The 22534-nt window shown below is 40.5% G+C and overlaps 1 protein-coding gene across 1 annotated transcript; it reads right to left on the reverse strand.

The window, feature by feature from the left end:
• Positions 1 to 1402: 1402 nt before the first annotated feature.
• Positions 1403 to 22395, reverse strand: chrna7a (cholinergic receptor, nicotinic, alpha 7a (neuronal)). The gene is made up of 10 exons (XM_047581128.1): positions 22259 to 22395; positions 19414 to 19553; positions 18907 to 18951; positions 15951 to 16060; positions 12368 to 12447; positions 9047 to 9214; positions 8738 to 8932; positions 4164 to 4250; positions 3734 to 3843; positions 1403 to 2696 (listed from the first exon to the last, which is right to left on the reverse strand). Exons 1-10 carry the CDS (start codon positions 22311 to 22313, stop codon positions 2154 to 2156), a joined length of 1533 nt encoding a protein of 510 aa, XP_047437084.1. The 5' UTR covers positions 22314 to 22395; the 3' UTR covers positions 1403 to 2153.
• Between the last annotated feature and the right edge of the window lie 139 nt (positions 22396 to 22534).

Consider the following 22534-nt stretch of genomic DNA (forward strand, 5'->3'; position numbering starts at 1 on the left):
GTGAGTGGCAGCGTTGCCCGGAAATACGTCCTGAGAGAAAAAAAAAAGCACACTTTAAAGGTTCCTCCCCCGAGACGAGTTATCGTCGTCTGGCCAAAAAATTAAAGTCAGGTGTGATTTAGTAACGGACAAAATGGTATTGGATATATTTCTGTCATAATTTATACTATGTTCTTTATAAAACTACAGACTTTGTCATTGCTGGAGATTTGGGCCGTCAGACACTAGATGGCAGTTTTGTAATAGAGATTGCTCCATGCACCAGTTTTTATTTTATTGTTTAGTGAAGGGCCAATATAGGTTGTGGCAGAATATTATATATTATATTGTTGTTTTTTGTTTTTGTTCTAAACATTGTATTTGACTGTAAGTGTAATTTAGGGAGTGAAGGGTTATTCAAGGGTAGCCTGTTCTAAAATATGCAGCTATAATACACTTACTTCCCAGTTTATTGGGTACACTCATGAAAACAAATGCATTCCAATATAACAGCCCTACTCTAAAGCTCACCCTAATGACTGTTAAGTTATGGTTATGGTTTATAAGAAATGAGAGAGCTGCTGATTCAACTGTGTTTTCATTTTGGAGGCTGTGGTTTGTAGTAACATTGAATTGTATTGTGTTGCACCAACACATGTTCCTATTATTTAAATAAATAACCTCCATTTTAGTCAGTGGGCTGGGTTAAATAACACACACGTTTCAGTGTTTAATTCAATGCAGTTCATTCGCACAGCAAACTACATCCCTCAAAATGACAATAGGTGAAATTACCACTTTTGTTACTCTGTTTTAACATAAACTGGACATTAGAACAGTCACGAAGGGGGATTTAGTGTAAATTTAAATGCATTAATTTTCACTAGTGTACCTAATCAATGGTAAGCGAGTGCATTGTCCTTAGGCTGCACCTTATTTGAGAAGAAAGTTCTTTGTTTTCAACCAGTTTTTGGGGAAAAGCTATGAGTAAATATTGGGTCTCTAAAAGAAACCTAGTCATGTGAATGTCAAATGGACACCACCCACATATTTCCTAATAAAAACTCCCCACCAGTCATTTAGAACTCCGGGGCCATTGTAAATCTAACACGTAGTCTTGTCTCGTCTGGAGAATGTTACACTCTTTCTCACTGTGAAAGTGGAATTAAACTAGTTTGGTGAAAGACAGGTCATACAATATTTTTCCCTCCTGCCAAGATTATTCTTCTTATCCCTCTCTCTGCAGGACCCTTGTTGTGGTACGTATGTGTTTTGGTCACCCAGAGAAGTTATTAGCTTTCGCTGCAAAAAGCCTCTTCTTTCACTGTGTTGTCTGTTTTGATTTGACAGTGAACTTAAATGAACAAAAGCAGCTGCAGTGTTGCTCCCCTAAACCACAAAACACTGTCGTCTACTGCATGAATACATTTTAAAATGCTTTTTATTATTATTATTATTATTATTATTATTATTTTCAAATACAAAGAGTACATTTATTTGCAAAATGTATGAAATGGAAAAGAGAAACCAAACAAAAATGCAGTAGTAGTAAACCAAACAAGTGGAAATTAATTGACATAAAAAAAGAAAAAAAAAAACTATTACAGATGTTACAATACAGAAATAAAGAGATAGCAATAAGTAAAATCAAGTAGGAGCATCGGTAAATTGAGATGTTTGGTTTATGTTGAACAGTAAATTGTATTTATAGAAAGGCAAACAACAGTTTCATATAATTGTTTATGAGTATGTGTGTCGTACAACAAATACATTTCAATACAAGATACTGTAGCTGTATATGGGAAAAGTTACAATAGGACAATAACACACATATATTACCACATAACAAACCACAGTTGCATTCTTTGTAAGTCTGCAAATGACACCATTTACACAAACGAGTTCAAGAAGATCAGTTAGTTCTTCTCCAGTATACTGGGATGTGAGGTAAAAGGAAAAGACCATTTAATATAATGTAACATACAAATTCAACTATTTATGCATACTTTTTATCTGGACATGTCATGAATCTGACTTTAGCTAAGTATTAGGTGATATATAAGTCTCAGGCGTAACTGTGTCCAGATTGGTTTATGTATGGTTACTCTAAGAGAAGAGTGGTGTAAGTTTTTTTAGTATTGTTAAAGCATATACTCCCTCATTTATTTACGTCCTCAGGAAAAAAAGTCTTTGGAAATGGCCTCTACAAAGTTGGGTGCAGACATGAGGATCCCAATGGTGCAGAGGATGGTGAAGACCGAGAAGGCCATGAGGCACAGCCTGTCGATAACCGACGCCGCAAACTTCCACTCGTTGCACACCGAGTCGTCCTCGTCGTGGTCGCGAAACCGCTTGGCAATGAAGCGCACCTCGTCCAGGATCTTGGCCAGCTCTGCTTCTACATGTCCCACTGAGGAGCTGTTACCTGGGGAGAGGAGCAACTCGTCCTCACCTGCACGCGCAACCAGCCGCCCGCTGAGGACCCCGGAGTCGGGCGAGGTGGCGGCGGCGGAGTACTGAATGCTCTCCAGGCCGCGGAGGCCAACGTAGAGCATGTTGCCGTTGTTGGACTGGGAGGCCGAGGCGCTGGCGTTGAGGTCCATGCTGGTGAGGCTGCTCCGTCGAGCTTTGTTGTGACAGGCCGAACGCACGCGCTCCTCGCCGGGACGCCTCATGCGCAGGAACCAAGCGCACCAGTTCAGAAGGATCACACGGGTCTTTGGGATGAAACAAGGCTCTCATAAGGCGATTTACTTGTCTGTCTGTTCTAATTTAATTCAAATCCATATGTATATATATTTTTTTACATATATTCATAATCTGCACTTATTGCTTCTGCACTTCTGGTTAGATGCTTACTACATTCTGTGCAGTGCTCGTACAAACAGAAAAGGATTTTGCACTTCCATCTGTGGAGTAAGATTATGGAACAGTTCGAAAGTAGAGTTAAAGCAATGTCCAAACATCCACCAGCTCAAGGTAGAGTAAAAAAAAAAAAAATTCAAACAGCACAGGGACGAAGAAGGGGGTTAATGTAGGGCTTTCATTTGTTTCCACAATGGTCAGGACTTACTTATTTACTTATTCATCTCTGTTGGCACTGAAAATGTGTTCATGTATGTGTATGTAGGTTTGTAAGTGCATGTATATATTGACATAGAGAAGACAGGAAGCAATTTATAAGCAATTTATGACTTAAGGAAAAGGGGTGGAATTTAATACGTTTCTTTATTACTTCCACTCAATCCCTTTGGAGTATGTAAATTAAATTATAAATTGATAGAATATTTATTTTGCATTTGCTTATTATTCGCTACAACTATGCGTAGTCTTATTTAAAGTTGGATATATTTGCATTTTCTATTATTTCCCGATGAACGTTTATTTTCCTTATTTGAACTTTTCATTCATTCAAGTTGAATCTAATCTAATCACTTGTCTCAGTGTCAGCCTCACGTCTGCCTCACTGACCAACCATAATATAAAGATGATTGTAGCGGTACCCCAGAAAAGTAAATCTCTTGCTCAACAAGGAATGGAATAATTTCCTGTCTTGATATAAACATTCTTGGCCTTACACAAGCAGAGGTGCAGACATCTCGATACACAAAGTGAGTGAAGCACAGATGACATTAATGTAATAAAAAATGCAATATAAATGCAAATTTCTGGCGCATTGGTTATAGAGGCTAAATACTTAAATAATAACACTGTACCATAAGTCGCAAATGGTCTAATGTGAAACGACACTCACCCACTTTGGCATCTTGCCTCCATGAGGGTCATGGTGGTGATATTGTAAGACCACAACTGTGGCAATTACAGAGAGGCCGACGATGACCATGGTAGTGGCGAAGTACTGAGCTGTGTGATTAAGAAATAGTAAAGACAGAGTGGTCAAGAAAAAAACAAAACAAAACAAAAGCTAACATCACAGTTTTTAGTGTAAGGGAAAGAGCAAGCTCACATTTCAGAAGTGAAAAAAAAAACAACAAAAAAAAACGCCTTCTTGCCTTAAACATCTGACTCACCAACATGTCTCTGTCCAAAAATCTTCCTTTTCATTCCACTGATTCAAATAGGGTGACTCAGATGAGAAACGACTGCAAAAAAAATCATCCACGCCTCCCCCCTGATAGCACCTGACAACCATAGCGACTGCATTTAACTTCACCCCGACTTACCTATTAAAGGCACCGAGTCTGATGTGGCGGGCATAATCTCTGCAACCAGCAGCATGAAGACGGTCAGGGACAGCAGGACGGTAATGCCTGGGAGAGACCCTTAATCTCAGTTAACACAAAACTAGAGAGGGCAGCGTTCAGATCACACAGAGGCGGCAGGGCAACAAGGTTCCCTCATGGGCGGAATCTGGATGTGACTTGACAAAGAATCATTTACATATTTAAAAACTCTTCTGTGACAAACATGCTGCAGATTAAGTGGACCTTCCACACTGTTGGCGTCAAGAAACCTAATTTTATGCCACTGAAGTGGTTGTTTTGTGCAGCAAAATTTTGAAAGAGAATCCTCGAAATCAGAACGGCAGCAGCCAAAGCTTTTTGTGAAAGGGTTCAAGTGAGACCAGAAGGTATCTTTAAAATACCCATACAGGAGACGAGGTTTCACTAACGAGCTGACATGACACTTCCCGGGAGGCTTAAGAGTCACATCTAACCTAATTCATGTACAGCTGACACCTCTGAAACAGACTCATCGTGCTATCTTTGTAGTAATTGTTGAATTTGAATTCTGAGTGGCCCACAATCCCTAAAAGCGTCATTATTTTTTTCTTTTATTTTACCTTTAGTGGATAGATGCACTGGAGACAGATATGAAGTGTGTTAAGCGGAGGTGGCCATGTCATCTATTTAATATGAAAGAACATAAAATTGAAAGCTAAATTTAGTTGGACTTATATCCAGAGACGTGTGCAATTACAGTAAAAGTGAACATGCAATTACAGACCTCAGCTGTATGCCAAGACAAGCATTGAACTTTTATGGCAAAACTAGATTGCAGCAATCAAGTCTTCCATCAGAAATTATAACCTGCATATGAAAAACTGTCATGGGGTTCATTTATGCTTTGGTTCTTGATTGCTCCCTGTTGTTTTTTTTTTCTTTGTTTTGTTTTTTTTTGTTGTTGTTTTTTTTCATTACCTCCATTCCATTACCTCCTTGTGTTTCAGTTGGTTCTACTTCCTTTGCTTGTATTTTTGTGCCCTGATTTCTGCATGTTTGATTATTTTTATCTGGACACACTCTGGAGTCAAGTGTCATTATAATTATTTTTTTTTTTTTGCTGTTGATTCTGTGTTAATTGTGTATCTTTGCATGTGGCCCCTTCTTACATTACAGCACATATTGAAATAATACATGTTAGTCATATATACATGTATACCTATGTTTCTTCTGATCTAACAGAAGCATTGTACCTTAATCAATGGATTCATTCAGGTGGACAATTTGGATTAACAAAATAATAGAATTCTAATAAACATTAAACATGATCACGGTGTTACTGAGGAGTCATCTGATTAAAAGTGATAATACTGAGGTATGTTTAGATGGCTTCGTACTGCACGTTTTAGCTTGACCAGACTGGACTTTCCTCATAGTCAGATATGCACGTTCCTCTTCAGTGAATTACATATTCAGTAGGTTAATACAAACTGCAAAGACTGAGAGTCAGTTTTCACACATTATAATTTTCTTGACAAATTAAGAATATCACAAGTCATTGTTCTCAGGACAGCTCAATTTTACTGGAGTTAAATGTGTGAATAATGGCTGCCAAGAAAACACATTTCTATGTGAGCGTTGACCATTTTCAGATTATAGTGGCACTGCTGAGTGTATGATATGCTGACTACGTATACCTATCAGCCACAACATTAAAACCACTGACAGGAGAAGTGAATAACGTTGACCATCTTGTGATAATGAAATGTTCTGCTGGGGAACTTTTGGGCCTCATTTGTGTGGATGTTACTTAGACATGTAGCACCCACCTAGACCAGACCAGACAGAGTAGACAGACACACATACAAAAATGGTCTAGGAACAACTCAAATTCACTAGATCCCAAACTGACCGAGTACCTGCCGAGTATCTCTCACTACAGAGTGGTTGTGGTTTTTCAGAATATCACAGATCAGCCCACACATCTGGTTCTGCAGCTGCAACACAGGACTTAATAATTAGAGGAAGGCTGGAACTGCATGAATCTCATACATATAACACCACTATAGCGCCATCACTATCCACCTGGAGATACTCTCTAGATAACGTCTTCATAATGTATGCAGGAAACAGTCGAGTCAGCTGCTAATGTACTTGTGTCCACAATATATTAGACGTAGTTTGACTCTGGAGCAACGTTCAAGAAACCTGTTAACCTTTTAGTGCAAAATGCAGTTCATACAATACATAAGCTGAATCTCTGCATTATATTCACTAGACAAGCTGTTCTGCTTATTTAATGGCAACATCTGGAAGTATGTTGTGTGGGAGTATGCGTCAGTGCAACACTGACAAAGAAGTACATGATAGGTCATAGAGGTGCCCAGGTTGTTGTCCACCAAACACCTTGTATGGCTGATATACACAGGCATACTCCTGATTCATACTGAATACAAATTTGAGACTTTGCACCGCAGCAGCAAGAATCAAGCGGGGAACCAATTGAAAGAAATGCATCTCTGCTTTGACTTTAAAATTAAGTAAACATGAATAAAAACTGACAAACCAGCTGTGGTTTAAGTCCAGGTACTGTAGCAACATCAAAACTGTTGCTCTGACAATAGTAATACTGACACAGGCATGCTAGTGAGGCTATTTTTGCTTTCTTTTGGACTGTGGAACAAAGCCCTAGTATCTGGAGAAAACTCACACCAGCACAGGGGGATACAAAAGGTCAGATAAAGGCCAAAGCCGGCCAGCAGATCATACCTGTTCCAGGGGCGACATTGGTACATGCTAAAGTGTTGATGACGTACAGTGTTCCTCATTCACTATGAAGATCTATGCAGGTTACTGTACGTCTTCAGGCCACTTCCCTTGACATCTAAAAACCTGAAGCTTAATTTTTGCTCACTTCTTATCAACTGCTTCACTTCGTATATTGGCACTTGCCCTGAGGTCTGATATCGTTTGATTTGGATTTGGATCCACGGGCTGTTTAAAAAGCTGGATGCACCCTGAAGCCACAGGTTTTGCTAAAACTGGTTTAAAAAATGGACATCAAGGTGCAGCATGAACGGATCAGAGGCAGGTGGTGACCTGTGAGAGCATAACTTTCACCCTTGATGCTAGTATTCAGGTAGGCTGTGGCCTTTAAACCATGCTCAATTTGTACTAAGGGGCCCAAACTGTGCCAAGAAAATATCCCATACACCATTACACCACCACCAGCAGCCTGAACTGTTGATACAAGGCAGGATGGATCCATGCTTTCATGTTATTTATGCCAAATTCTGACCCTGCCATCCAAATGTTGCAGCTGAAATCAAGACTAGTTAGACCAGGCAACGTTTTTCCAATCTTCTGTTGTCCAATTTTTTTAGTCTCAGTTTCCTGTTCTTGGCTGACAGGAGTGACACCTGGTGTGGTCTTCTGCTGCTGTAGCCCATCTTCTTCAAGGTTCGACATGTTGTGCGTTCAGAGATGTTATTCTGCATTCCTTGGTTGTAACGAGTGGTTATTTGAGTTACTGTTGCCTTTCTATCATCTCCAAACAGTCTGCCCATTCTCCTCTGACCTCTCACGTCAATAAGGCATTTACGTCCACACAACTGTCTCTCACTGGATATTTTCTCTTTTTTGGACCATTCTCTGAGATGGTTGTGCATGAAGATCCCAGTAAATCAGAAATACTCAGACCAGCCCATCTGGCACCAACAACCATACCACGTTCAAAGTCACTTAAATCCCCTTTCTTCCCCATTCTAATGCTCGGTTTGAACTCCAACAAGTTGTCTCGATCACCTCTACATGCCTGAATGCATTGAATTGCAGCCATGTGATTGGCTGATTAGTTATTTGTGTTAACAAGCAATTGAACAGGTGTACCTAATAAAGTGGCGAGTGAGTATAGTGAGTGTATATACAAATTGTACCAGTCGGTAAACATATTCATTAGATATTAAATCAAAAAAGATAAATACATGAACTTTGTAACGAGTGAGAGAAATTCATCATAAAAACATTTAAAAGACACAAAAATACATATAATCAGACAGTCTTCAACAAACAAAGAGGGGGGTTGTCGCCATCAGCGTGTGTCCATTTGTGTTTGTTCGGGGTGGTTATTGCAGAGGGGATGAAAGATTTCACAGACCAACTTGAAAGTTTATCAAGTGACGACATTGCAGTTTTGGGCACTCCAGCATTGGCTTCATTTTCCAGCTGCTTGGTTAGATTGCGTAAAAAAATAATAATGCATTAAAACGTACCTCAGCTATAGGAGAATAAATGACAGCAGCCTTCCTGGTTGTATTGCAACTGCTACAGTGAGGGTTTCTGTTTTCTGGCCACTCAACAATAAGTAATTGGACCTCATTAAATTTTAATTACAAAAAGTGTCAGGGAATAATGTAAACACCTGTTCTGAAACTAGTGATGTGTTCAGTATTTCATTATAACTTTGCTTAATTTTTATCAGCTGGAAACCTTAAGTGCTATTAAATTCATTTCATTTATTCAGTGAAACAGCCTACAGTATGTTTATCTGTATGTGTTTTCCACGTTCGACTTACCCAGTGAGATCTTCTCCCCGGAGTCAGCCGGTAGGAGGAAGACAAGCAGGGCCAGAGTGGAGATCAGGACGCATGGGATGAGCAGATTGAGACCGTAGTAGAGGGTCCGTCTGCGCATCACCAAAGTGAAGGTGATGTCAGTATACGGTTCTTCACAGCACTCGTAGAAGCGCTCGTTCTTTCGCCCCGGGAACTCTGAGACAGAACACAATCTATGCTGAGAAAAAACACAGAGCGAAGGCTAACCACGTAATTCACCTCCTCACTACAACAAGGCAGAGGCAGCGTTTGTGATAACGTCCAGCGTACCGACAAGATCCCACTCTCCGTTGGCGATGTAGTCGGTGGTATCTGCCTCCAACATCTTTAAGTCCAGAGACCACCCTTCGTACGTCCAGGAGCCAAACTTCAGGTCACATCTCTGCACATCAAAGGGGAACCAGCGCACATCAATGTGGCAGGTGCTTTTGAAGATCCCTGAAAAAGATGCATAACGGAAAGCCTTGCTTTGCAATGCACCCTACTTCATCTGTAGAGGGCTGCCGAAGAGAGAGACAGAGACAGATGGAGGCCTATTTTTTCAGCATTCGACAACTCTAGAATAAAGGAAAATGGAGGGAGATTGGAAAATTAAAATGACAGTGCCCAACAGCATGAGAGGTTTTACTATGAGAATATATAAAGTCAAAGCGCCACCCATTCTATCAAGAGTATAAAAATCCAGTATGACAATGAGATGAAAAGGGGTGGGGGCGTTTCTTCAGAGGAGGCAGGCAGCAAACTCATTTCCATCCATTTTTAAGACAGATATGAGTCGTTAGCAGTAAACACACTCTCTCGTCCCTACCCAGTCTACTAGTCAACCATGCAGATGATGTAGATGAGGAGTAAATGAATAGAGATGGGGAGCAGACAAACAGAGCAGCTCCTATTTACCGCACTGAAGCTCAATCACGAAGACGGATGTCAGGAAACTCAAATGATTTGGCCGTCTGGGTCATATCTACATACAGTTTTACTAATGCAATTGAGCTAAGCCCAGGGGGCTGTTTCGAGCCAATACGGCACTGGATGAGGGTTAATTTGGAACAAAGTTGAGAGGCAATTTGCTCTTGACAGAGGCAATCAATCGGGAAGAAATTCAGTGATGAAGCTATTTACATGAATATTGATTAAGATGCTGAGGGAAAGCAGACCAGTATTTGTTGCACTGTAAGGGAAAAGAGGAGGAAATATGAGTCCAACGGGGAGAGCAGTAATCACCTGCTGTGACACTAACACCTTCTATTTCATTGTGGTCGCATGCATGCGAGCGTGTGCGTTGGTGGTTTTACAGAAAGTGTCTTCTATCTTGTACAGGCTCACACTTTGGCAGAGGTGTGGCGGTGGGTGCTTGATTAGAAAATGCATCACTACTCAAAGCATCTGGCACTTAACGGAGCGTAACCAGGATGGATGGAGTGTTTGACATTAGGCCACTGTTGCTGGGAAGAAACAGAGAGGTGGCATTTTTTCGGATGTACAGTCAGTGACTTTCTTGCCAACAGAACACGAAACCAAACTCATTCGATACGGAGCCACAGCCAGCAGCTTGTTAGCTTTGCAAAGAATAAGAACAAGAAGCGAGGTATTACAGATTGCAAAGCCGAATGCAAAGCCGTGCTCAGGCTAAATAAATCAATATAACGCGCCAGAAAAAGGCTCAGGCTTGTCAAGTGATGAACTGAGACAGACTAGCTGCATCACCTGGTTTCAGAGTTTATGCTAAGCTAAGCTAACGATGGGTTGGCTGTAGGTTGTTGTTTGTCATATGATAGCAGCCATAGCGTGTCTCTCCGCACTGATTTCCAAACACACAATACACATGAGAGTTTACTAATAGCTTTAGGGCAGGGGTCTTCAACATTTGATGAGAGATTAAGTAGGGACCACCTACCAACTCTATTAAACTCAGCCTAGTGCTGTTTATAAATATACATTATTATCATTATTTTGCATTCAATATCAAGCCATTCAAATATATACAGGTTCAAATATTAATGTTTCATATTTTTTTTTTATTTCAAACATGAAATATATACAGAACCTGACAGAGTAAGTGAGTGATATGCAGCCTCGTGATTGGCTCAGTGGCCATAGGGGTGGGGCCTACTGTGAACAGGAGACGTAGATTGACAGGTCTCAGCTAGTTTGGCGCTGTGTGTGAAACGGTGGGTGTTGAGACAGCTATACCCTATCGATGAATGAGTGAAGTACAGACTGATAGATAACGTCTATCACCTCCATTTATACCTTTACTACCTTTACTAAGTATTTAAAAAAATGTTAAATTTGTGGGGGAAAATAATAAAAAAAAAAGATTAAAAATGTCTAATCAACCAAAGATTTTGCGAGCCCCCCTGCAGTACCCCGAGGACCCGCTAGGGGTCGCGCACTCCCTGTTGAAGACCTATGCTTTTATTATGCTTAATTATTATCACCTTTTAAAACCAGTTACAAAGTGCTTTGCACAAAGCCAACAACAAAGACACTACACCCTTTTTTTTGTACTGCAATTAATTCGGTTTATATTTCTTTTGAAAAAATGCTTTTTCAAAATCCAAAGACTTACAGCTGTAGATTTTAGTATAATGACATCTGCATATCATATTTACCATGTATTAATGGATAAGATCAGCATGTCTCAGCAGCCCCGGGAGTTAATGTTTGCTCAATAATTGTATTTGCACTGCTACACTACAAATACATCCATTCACATTCACTGCTCTTGTTATTAAATTGCCCGAGAGTAGCAACAATCAATGATACTCAAGTGGGCACATATGTACGCTAATGTTTTATTCAGCACTGTTCAATGGGGACTAAATAACCACACAGGAACCATTGATTGCAAGTGCGTGTGTGTATTTTATTTTATTTATATATATATATATATATTTTTTTATTTTATGTCTTCCAACAAGAAGGGATATTTGTAAACTTTAATGCAAGGGCCAGGTTTTAGTACCTGTTTGTATAGGTAACAAATGTTAGACATTAAAATGTCACGTTTATTAGGATTTACACACAGTTTGGATCTGAACTGGAGTCTCTGATATAAGAGGTCAGCGCTGTGGGGTAAAACCACTGACATTTGGAGGACGGTGTATGGACTAAAGGCTGATATTTAACATAAGTGCACGTGAGCCTAGAAAGTAATGGTTCGTTTCAAATAGGCCAGACAGATTCTCTCAGATAAACTAGTCTAAAAGTCTAAAGACTGGGCCATGGCCCACTCCATCTTTTCAAGCTTTCCATCTTGTTTTCATCCTGAGGTAGTTCTGGTGTAGCTTGGATTAAGGTTTTGGGTCATTATCTTGCTGTACGGTGAAGCCCTGACCAACTATACCAGAGGATACTGATGCTGTTCTAAATCTTTGCCCCGTTTGTGAAGATAAAATGAGTTTTCTTCAGTGGGTGATGTTTCTAACTCATGGTATCAAGTTGAAACAAGAAATGATCATAAGTTATAAATCACACCTTATTCGCATTCTCCAGTCAGCAAGTGAACGTTTGTTTCTAGGCTTGTTTTACAGAGCCTGCTGATTAAGGTTCTGGTCCTGATTCGCTAACTAAGGTCGTGACTCTTACCTGGGGGCAAGTAGGTACAGTTGCCCGAGGAGTTGACCACGATATTGGTGTGAACCGCAGCATCAAACCTTTCATCTGCGCTGTAGACGACAAGGGATTATGTCATTATTTATGGCTGTGGCTAAAGTACAGCTTCAGGGGAAATCACCTTAGTACATCACTGATAAAGTTTCTGCCTTTTAAATATATCACATCGATTTGGATGAAGTGTGTTGGCAAAATACAAACATTTCTCTAAGTCATTACTGCTGCAGGTACAGAGAACAAAAGAAGTCATATTTCATGCAACCTTTCCCGGGAGATCTTTATTCAGTGAATACCCTTATTCTCCCCTACTACCCACAATGCACTGCTTCTAGATGATCTCCCCAGAGGCCGAGACAGGGCTGAGCAGACGTTGAAAAAACAAAGTTTCAGGAATTCAAATTGAGCATTTACTCCGAAGGATGGTGAAAGAAAAAGCATAATGCTCTTTCTCTCATTAGTTGATGGGAGAGGAGAGGACCTTTAATGTGGTTTGTTTAGATCTTTCAAAGATTGATTAATGGTGATCTCTGTTGCGTTTTCCATTAGAGACATATGCAAGGCTCCTTTTCATGCGACATTATCCATTTGTCCCAATGATTTATCGCTGCAGAGCACTGTTGTGCACTGTACTGCATATATTTATTGTGAAGACCAACCTTGAAGTGTAATGCTCATGTCTCAAAATCAGCCTCCCTAGCAGGCGCCAACGCCGTTTAACTGTAACATTGTTTCTGTTTGGTATACAGAAAAAAAAAAAAAAAGCCTTCATGCAAACAGACTTTATACCAAATAGAGGGAATGAGATTTGAGACTTTGAGTCTGGGCTTGGAAAACATCAAAGATCGGACTATACAAGATAAGAGACAGTCATACAATACAATACACCCTATTGTCCAGCCAATCAAAAGTCTAAATTACAGAGTTATCAAATCCAGAACCAACAGACTGAAAAACATTTTCTACCCTCAAGCTGTTAAATAGTTCACACCACCAGACCTTTCCCTCATATGATTTAGACCTATGATCCAATATGGGTGATCTGATCATTTAAAAGACAGGTGTGAACACCCCTAGAACACAATGAGATTTGATCCCTGACAACACACGTATATCAAGCTGTGCTGTAGAGCAATAGTCCCCGTACCTATTCCCTGTAGCTCGTATTTTATTAACTTTTATTCTTTCATTATGGGATACAGTTGATTTTACATTACTTTTTTACAATTCTGCTATGATATGCCACAGGCCGCCACCAGAGCTAAACTGTACTTCATTGTGTTTTTTGTTTTTTTTTACCGGACAATGAAAATGAAAACTTTTTGTCAACTGCTACTCTAAGAAACACAACAAAAGCTACATCCATATTAGATGAAGCACTTCAAGGTGTCCTCGAGCAAATGCGCAACTTTCGGTAACCTTTTAAAACTGTGCTGGATGCGTTTTCATAGCAGACGCAGTCAGGTCCGGGGAGACGGTGGGGTGGGAAGGGGTTACGTTTGTTTTGTGGGGTTAGGGTTAGGGTTAGGGTTAAGTGAGCGTGAGTCCGTCCTACGAGATATTTTTGTAAAAGAACCGTGGCAACGTGGGATCTGATGCAGAAGCCTGAAAAGTGCAACTGTGTTTAGTTTTCACTCTGGGATCAAAATGCATTTATTTTTTTAACAGAAGTAAAGTGGGTGACAAATTATTGTGTATGGCTTTGAAACAGGCAACAAACACAGAGGAGATGTATAATATACAGCTAGCCCTGACCTGCGTTCAATATTAACAAAACTACTTTACAAGTGAGAAGAAAAAGGGGAAGTGACTAGAGTTCTGGCACTGCCTGTCTTATTAAAGACCATCTCTTAACAGCCGTAGTCTTGCAGTGATTGTCTCCATGATAAACACATTTTTAACCCTGCCCCTTCACTGCGTTATGCTGGGAGGCTGTGGCTTTAACCAGAAAGCTGTTATCGTCTGGTTTTGCTGTTAGAAGCAGGATTCTCAGTAAAGATTTAAAATTTTTATCCGTCATACTGTCGAGAATTAAACCCAGAAAGTAAAATGCTGCTTCCAAAGGGAAAATAATACCCAGAATCTGTTCGATCTCCTTTAGAACATTCGTCTAGAAATCCTGTGTTTCTGGGCAGTGAAGTGACCCACCACCACACTCCCTCCAGCATAGTTCACATGTATTACTGCATTTCAGTATAATAAACAAAAATAACAAATTTTCCACTTCCAATTAAATTCCCTCCACGCTGGACGGTTAGTTAGTTAATGTCCATTTTTGAATGTTTCCTCCCATTCTCTCTCTGATATTACGATATTCGCTTACAACTCCCATTTTTCTTTGATATTTATATTGTTATCATCGGATTCGTGTTGTAGTGCGCGGCCATTAACTTCCACCAATAACAGTGATTGTAAATGTAAATAAGTGGGGTGACCCCAGGACGCAGGAACTCACTGTTAAGCCTTCCTGAGGCTCGTTAGCTGGTGTCTTCTTGTTGGTTGATAGTTTGTACCTAGCAGCTAGCCTGCTGGTCAGTTTTCAATTGGACTGGGCTTCTAAATCTGTTTTTGCCTCTGATCATGGCAAAAGGCATGATCCGAGGCAAAAAAAAAAAAAAAAAAACAAAAAAAAAAAACATCTTATCCTGTGTAATAATGAATGCTAAATAAATGGACTGTCTACACTGTTGTCTTATGTTGTTGTTTTCTGCTTAACACATATTGCACATGTTCAAATAAACTATATACAAATGCCACAGATATTCAGGTATAAACTCACTCACTAGTTCATTAGTAGTATATTATATCATGTTTTGGTATTTGTTTACACTAGTGACAGTAAATGCATTCTAATTTTAGAGTCCTGCACTTGTATTGAGTATCTATGATAAGGCACTATATAAAACAAGGCATTTTTATTATTATTATGTTGTTCTGATACATGTTTTTATTATTTTAATTCATTCATTCGACAAAGTTCCTCCTCAACACAACAGTCATAAAGACGGATTTAGTGCAGGACTCTTATATTAGGGTGCATTTGTTTTCACAATTGTAGCTAATGAACTGGTAAGAGAGTGCAGATACAGATCCCTGTACTTTTATTGTTTTTTTTTCTTTTCTGTTAATCATTTACAAATGATCTGACGTTAAAAAAGACCAACGTCAGAAGTGAGACTAGGGGTTTGACGTCATCAGTCACTAGCAAAGTGGCCCTCAAAGATGAAAAGCGCTCAAGTGTAATTATTCTTTATTACATTTTAGTTGAAAGGTAATGCCATTTTAAATCCAGGTTTGCGTAGAAGTGATTTAATGCTCAAGTCACACATAATTTAATAGATAGTGGTTTATAACAAAGGAGCAAACCAAAACAATGTTATTTTCACAACCTTATTTTTTACTGCTGGAACACAAAAATCCAAAAATGTATCCTCCGTCTGCGATCCCCCTCTCTCTTCCCATTGTATTTTGCAGAGAATAGCGGATGCGTGCTGAGCCTGGCACCATGCATATCCAATTACAGAGCAGCACCCAGCAGATCTGTCCTTACGATGCCTACCTGTTATAGAGCAGAATGTCTGGCTTCCAAATGAGATGGTCAGGAAATCTGACATCGGTCACACCTGGATACTCTGCTGTGTTCCACTGGAGGTAATAATCATTCCAGTACTGTTGGATGCAAACACATGAGAGCATGCACCTCACATATTTGGTATATATATATATATATCTTTATCCAATGCTTTAAAGGTGTACAGGGCTCCACTTTGATGAGCGTTGTCTGTAGTTCCAGCTCGGTCCTTTTCTATAAACGTGCGTGGCTAGAATACAGGAACTTTCGCATCTCTTTGCCAAGTTTCAAAGGAAGAAATAAGATTTTCTGACCTGAAATAAGGTACAAAAAACTGACGTTATCATAGAACTAGAAGAGAAAAGTCAGGAGATCATTAAATTCATCTTGAAGGAGACATGAATGTGTGAATGTCACAGGAATCTTTAGAGCAGCTGAGACATTTCATCTGAAAATGTTAAATAATAAAACAGTCAAGGTAACTGTTGCAGCTCAAGAGTCTGAGTGAAAAGTTTCATCTCTGATAAATGACACACAAATTTAATAATTTCCTAGCATTCCTAGTATTGCTTTAAAGGTAATATGGACCCTGCTAGTTGGAGCAAAACCTGATATTTCAGTGCGGATGAACGTGCTCGACAGACTGATTTACGTCTCCGTTCATGCAGCCAAGCTGCGAGCGCAGCCAAAAAGATATCTGGAGCCACGTCTCCTACTGTGACTGTGAATGGATTGAGAGGTATGCTCGGCAACTTCCACATGGCTGAGCTCAGAGCTGAAGGACTGAAACAAATTTGAAAAATAAAACAACAGCCCTGGTGTAGCAAAGAGCCGTGAGCACATTCGGTGGCTAGCACACTGAACATTAACTCTTGTGAGTCAAAACAAGGCCGAATATGTCACCATATCTGACCTTTTTGTGAGCAAACACAAAAACCCATCCAGGTCCACGGCGGGTGACGAGTCTCGCTGATTTCCAGCTCAGTACGGAAATATAATGCAGAGTATGAGCCGGCTAGCACGCATTACCTTGATTTTATTTTTCCTGATTAAATGGCTTTTCATGAGTATTTGTTTCCTAATCAGGTTTTATTCAGTGCTGGCTGTGAAAAGGATAAAGGAACAGAAAGGTCGGTCGCCAATCAGCAAAGATCAAGGCAGCATTCTCAGGTCAAATTACAGATAAACGTGGTCTGCAAGGTCCAGCTCTGCATCAATTTTGGACTCTAACGGCTTCATTAGGTACCACACAGAAGTGGCCTAAGGTTGTCTAAAGATATAATGTGAAAACACTGACAAGTGAATGAATACTTACTGCATGTTCTAATGGTCTAAAGACATGTTTACATTCGTTTACCACTAAAGGACAAGGGAGCATATATGGTAAATTTGTTTTAAGTTGATTTTCTACATGAAAATTAAAGATTTTAAAAATGTTACACAATAACACCCTAGGGTTCAATCTCCAGGTATTTCAATGACTGTCCTATAAAGGGTTAATCCTACACTTCAATCTGTTTTATACCATTATCTGCTCATTCCAACATTGACCTGAGGAGGTTCAAATCTTCTCCATGGTCAGAATCACTGAGTGAGGCATTTTCTTTTCCTGTTCCCTCATCCTATACTCTGTATCCTCTTCTCTCATATCACCAATATATTCACTACGCCTCCTCTGAACCATCTCAACCTGGCCTCTCTAACTTTATCTCCCAAACATCTCTCATGAGTTGTCCCTCTAATGTACTTGTTCCTGATCCTACACATCCTTCTCACGCTCAGAGAAAACCCCAGCGTCTTGAACGTGTCATCTTACAAAATCATCTTCAATCTTAGAGTGAGTTTTAGCGATGACTTAGGACATTTAAACTTTCCTTGTTCCTCACGACCAGACTTGGCCAACAAATTCAAAATCAGCGCTTCAGGATGCTGCCTGAGCTGTCGTGCATCTGAGAGCCAAAGTCGATTTTGCAGGGTGTGGAGCGGGAGAGGACTGAGCAAGACTGCTGCTGTGATTCCACAGGATGATTTAAAACAGGCAGAACGGCCTTGGTACAATCTGCTGACGATGCAGCAACGGGGAACCGGTGTCACACAATGGACAAGCTGCAATAAACCATCTGCGTTCACGCACTTTATCTCCTATGCATGGAGCAGGAAAAAAAAAAAAAAAAAAAAAGTGTAATCCTGGAAAGGAAAAGACTGAAGATTCACCACAACATGTAAATTGTTCACCATTTGAGTGATTAGTTGAGTCATTTGTTGTGTTTCACAAACTAAGTAAAAAAGTTAAAAGGGTTCAGTGCGGTCATTAGCAAGAGTAAGATGAGAAGGTTGATGCAGCTCTCACATCATATCATAACATTATAACCACTGACAGATCAAGTGAGTAACACAGATATATAAAGGGGATGGGATGTATAAAGCAGTAAGGGATGATTTCATCATTAAAGTTAATGTGTTAGAAGCCAAATGGTTGATGGCTACATGACTCGGTCAGAGCTGCAGATCTCGTGACTGTTCTCGATCTGAAGTGAACTACACCAGAAAAGATTGGTGTAAAGGTTAATGCTGTTTTTGATCTTTTTCTGAGTTTGCTGCATGTTGGGCTGTATGTCTGCAGGGTCAGGGTCAGTCAATGCTGACGGCACAAGGGAGGTCTTCGTAATATTAGGCGGGTGGTCATAATGTTACAGCTGATTGGTGCATATGTACAGTAAATATGAAGCTTAGCAAACTACTGGACTTTCTCTATCAAAAGGTAACACAATCCCCTGGACCTCTGAGGTTCACCGACTAAAACATTGCTTAAATTGAACTGTAACATTATTTGAGGCTGATTATGTGAAATAATCCTACACGTAATCTGTAAAGAAAAACAACCTGAGTGATATTTTCTGTGACTCTAAATACACTGTATGTGCGGGGGAGAAAAATCTCTTACCATCCGTAGCCAAATGTTGGTTGTTAAAACCTGGTTCTTCTCATCCTGTCGGGGAAAAAATTATAATTATTAACACTGTTATGACTGCACTTTTTGCATTTATTTGCAAGACTATTTTAAGGCAGCTTCAAAACTATGGTAGTGACGTTAAGCAGAAACAATTTTTTGCATTTCACTGTTTTTATTTACTTAAAAGAAAATAACTATGTCCCAATTTCTATTATTAGCCAAATTCCCTGTGGAAATCACATATTTACTAAATGAATCCAAAGCCAGACGTTAACTATCTAACATGACGACTGGAACACGTGACCACTTAAAGCATCCAGGCTGTACTGACTTGATATCCCCGTGGGAAAAAGACAATGTTCTTCCATATGAGAATTGATTTTGCCTGTTAAGTGTGAACCCAGCAACAACATTTGTAGCAATTCATGATAACCAATTAACCAACCAAGAGTGAGTTATGATGCCTCCCTCCTGAGGCACAAACAACATGTCACGCACCACATCCATGATCTGCATGAGGGTTAAGCCAAACTGAACAGCGAGAGCCTGCGAGTCATTGAAGACTGGTCTCTCCAGTGGGTTGTAGCCTTTCATCAGGTCCTGGTACAGTCGGCGCTGGTTTGGCCCTTGATGTGAAACTACAGAAGAGAAATAAATCCCGTAGAGTAAATACTCCAATAAGCTTCAGAAAAGAAAAGAATAAGGTAAAACAAGTTTGACACAGCAACTTTGACTCGGAGAGAGACCTGAGTCAGTGTAGCAGCTGTGACGACCGTCACTGAAAAAAAAAGAAAAAATGGCAAGAGTGACATTTAACAAATGCACTGACATTTTTATGGGTTCACTTACCAAAACATCACGCACAGTGTGTAAATAAATGCCTTCAAATACAACGGCGCTAAATCCTCCTGAGACTTTATGCTGAAACAGTATCAGAAGGGGGGTGATTCAGTTGTACGGTCATTTTGGTGGACGTAGTTTGTGGTGCTGTGAAACTGTCAAGATTTATTTCTCTATATGAACTTCACTGTTAGTCTCATGGAGGCACAACAGAAAACGCTGGGAAGAAAACTTCAGTCTATCCAACAGTTGCTGAGATGGGATTCCAGTCTCAGGATCAGAGTGATAGACTGACGGACATTGCACAACGTTGCCATGGCTTAAGAATAGTTTGACCTGCAAGTTCTTGTTATGTTAAATAGGGTGACCAGGAAAAAAGAGGACGCTTCGGCGGGTGGGACACGCACAGAGAAACGCAATGCAAATTCGATAAAAACATGTTTGAGGCTCTAGTAGAACAATATCCCGGACAACTTTGAAATTGTCTCAAAGTTTGACATTTTTAGGTCTCAAAAAGAGGACACATGCAGGAAAAAGAGGACGTCTGGTCACCCCAAGTTAAAGAATGAGACTTCTGTCCTCCTGCCCCATCCTATCCGTGCAGTAGTTAATGGCTTATGTAATCCGTTCACATTTCTTTCTCTCTCATTCCCTGCGTTCTGCACATTACAGGCTGCCAGTACGCCACCACGTTCATTCCAAATCAAATCTCCAACTTGACCTGCAGCTGCTGCAAATCTCACACTTCTCACTTAACATATGTAAAACCCACAGAAGAAATGTGAAATGCGTGCAGCCCTGATAAGGCAGTCCTCCAAATATAACATCTAGACTGACTTAATCCATCTCACAGTGCAATCTCAAGTCAGAGCTGCCTCTTATTTTAACACACTGTCTTTCCTCACTTGAGATATAGAGCGTTTTTTGGCAGCGTCTCTTCACTTCACTAATGGCAATAGCCCAGTTATCCTAAGCCACCTATGAGAAGCACATTATACTGATGGCTTGGCAGAGACTTTGTTGTCTGTAGGCATCTCCCCATTTCCCTCTTCTTTGCCGTCCAGTTCTTTCATTAAAAACAGACTCAAAGAGCAGCTGAAAGCCTGTCTTTGTCCATGACTGAATCCCTTTGTAGCCTCCGCCGATCTCACCATAATCACATTTCACTACGAGGGTCAGCAAGATGACATTAATGTGTGTTACTGTCTCTGGGTGTTTCTGTAATACACCCCAGTGCACGTCTGGTCATCAAACCGCGCAGGGAACCTTTCTGATAGGTTGTCAATATGTTCCTGGAAACAAGCTCTGAAAAAAAGGGAAGACTTTCAACCTCTTAATCAAATTTAACAGTACTGGTAATGCCAGAGAGATGGACAAGAGCTCTAACTACCCTGGTGCACAGACATTTTGATGTGCATGTATGTGCACACACGAACAAGATTCATCTCTGCGTGCCTCCGATCACTCCCATGGGTAGCTCCCCATAAAAGTGCAGACTGTAAAGTGCAGGCTGAAGAGCCCAATTCAGTGATTACCATTCAATGAACTGCCTCTGTGAAAATGTTAAAAACACAGAGCAGAGACGAGAAGCAGCATGTCTCCGAGGTTACCCGAACCGATTTCCAGTTAAAGATCAGGGTCACGCAGAAAAGTTGCATGAGTTCACTTGTCTCCTTGTAGGCTGAAGCACATTGTTGGAGGCACAATGAAAGCAGTGTCACCGGTTTTAAAAGCACTTAAATATCAGTATTCATGCGCCCACTACAATGGATTTACTGTTAGCATTCATCAAGCCTGTCAAACACCATACAGTGAGGCACAGACGGGCATGTGCACCCCCCAAATCACAAGAAACCCCACAAAGCATCAGGACAATCTGGAGTCGCAACCTGCATGTGAAAACACCAGGGATTTGGAGGTTTTTTATTTGCTGCATGCACTTTCAGGTATCAATGCTCCACCGCTAACGGACACTTAAAACATATTCAAGCATTAAGCAGCCTTTAAGTTAAAAAACTAACAAAAACCCCAGATCTGGATGGCATCCACTCACATCTGCTGCCACATATAAGCACAAACACGGGATGCTTGTTTAAATGCCTGCACTCATTTGTCATTTAAGTTTAATTCACACGAGCTCACACAAGCAGACAAACACACAAACAGCAGGTGAGTCCAGCAGGACAGGTCCGGAGGGGACTCAAAGGAGGAGAGACAAAATTTAATTTAAACATCTCTCCGACACACAAACTTAAACATTCTATGAGTTTACTGATGCAGTCGTGGGTGATAGAAATAGACTATTACTAAAAAACAGAACAAAACAAAAACACTTGTCTTGCACAACAGGTATGACGGAGAGCTCACACATCAGTCCAGAGCGGAGTTTTACGCACACACTACCAACAAATATAAACACACGCGCGGGCGCGCGCGCCCTCTGACTGCAAATAAAAAATTACGTGGGTTAGTTATCAACTGAAAACACACACATATTGCCCACCTTTCACCGTGCAGGCGATGGCAGCAGCACAGAGTAGAATATTCGGCAGTTCCATCCTTAGGGCGAACGACAGGAGATGTCAGAGTGATTCCACAGAAAATCGCTGGAGCTGGAGGGACTCTGGAGGAAGACTGCGGGTGGGGTGGGCGCTGATATTAAGTAACTCCTCCTCCTAATGAACAGCTGCTGTTCATTAGGGGATTTGTGGTACTATCGCAAACTGTCTGCCCGCAGTCTGACCACTCGTCTTGCAGACCTACAGCACTCCAGCAAAAG

The sequence above is a fragment of the Mugil cephalus genome, chromosome 3 (assembly GCF_022458985.1).
Source record: "Mugil cephalus isolate CIBA_MC_2020 chromosome 3, CIBA_Mcephalus_1.1, whole genome shotgun sequence".
Classification (NCBI taxonomy): Eukaryota; Metazoa; Chordata; class Actinopteri; order Mugiliformes; family Mugilidae; genus Mugil; species Mugil cephalus.

Coding starts and splice junctions, on each gene's coding strand:
- chrna7a (XM_047581128.1), bottom strand. CDS start 22,313: ATGGAACTGCCGAATATTCTACTCTGTGCTGCTGCCATCGCCTGCACG. Junction 4,251..8,737: donor CGGGGAGAAGATCTCACTGG/GTAAGTCGAACG, acceptor GGTCTCTCCCAG/GCATTACCGTCCTGCTGTCC. Junction 3,844..4,163: donor AGACTCGGTGCCTTTAATAG/GTAAGTCGGGGT, acceptor TTAATCACACAG/CTCAGTACTTCGCCACTACC.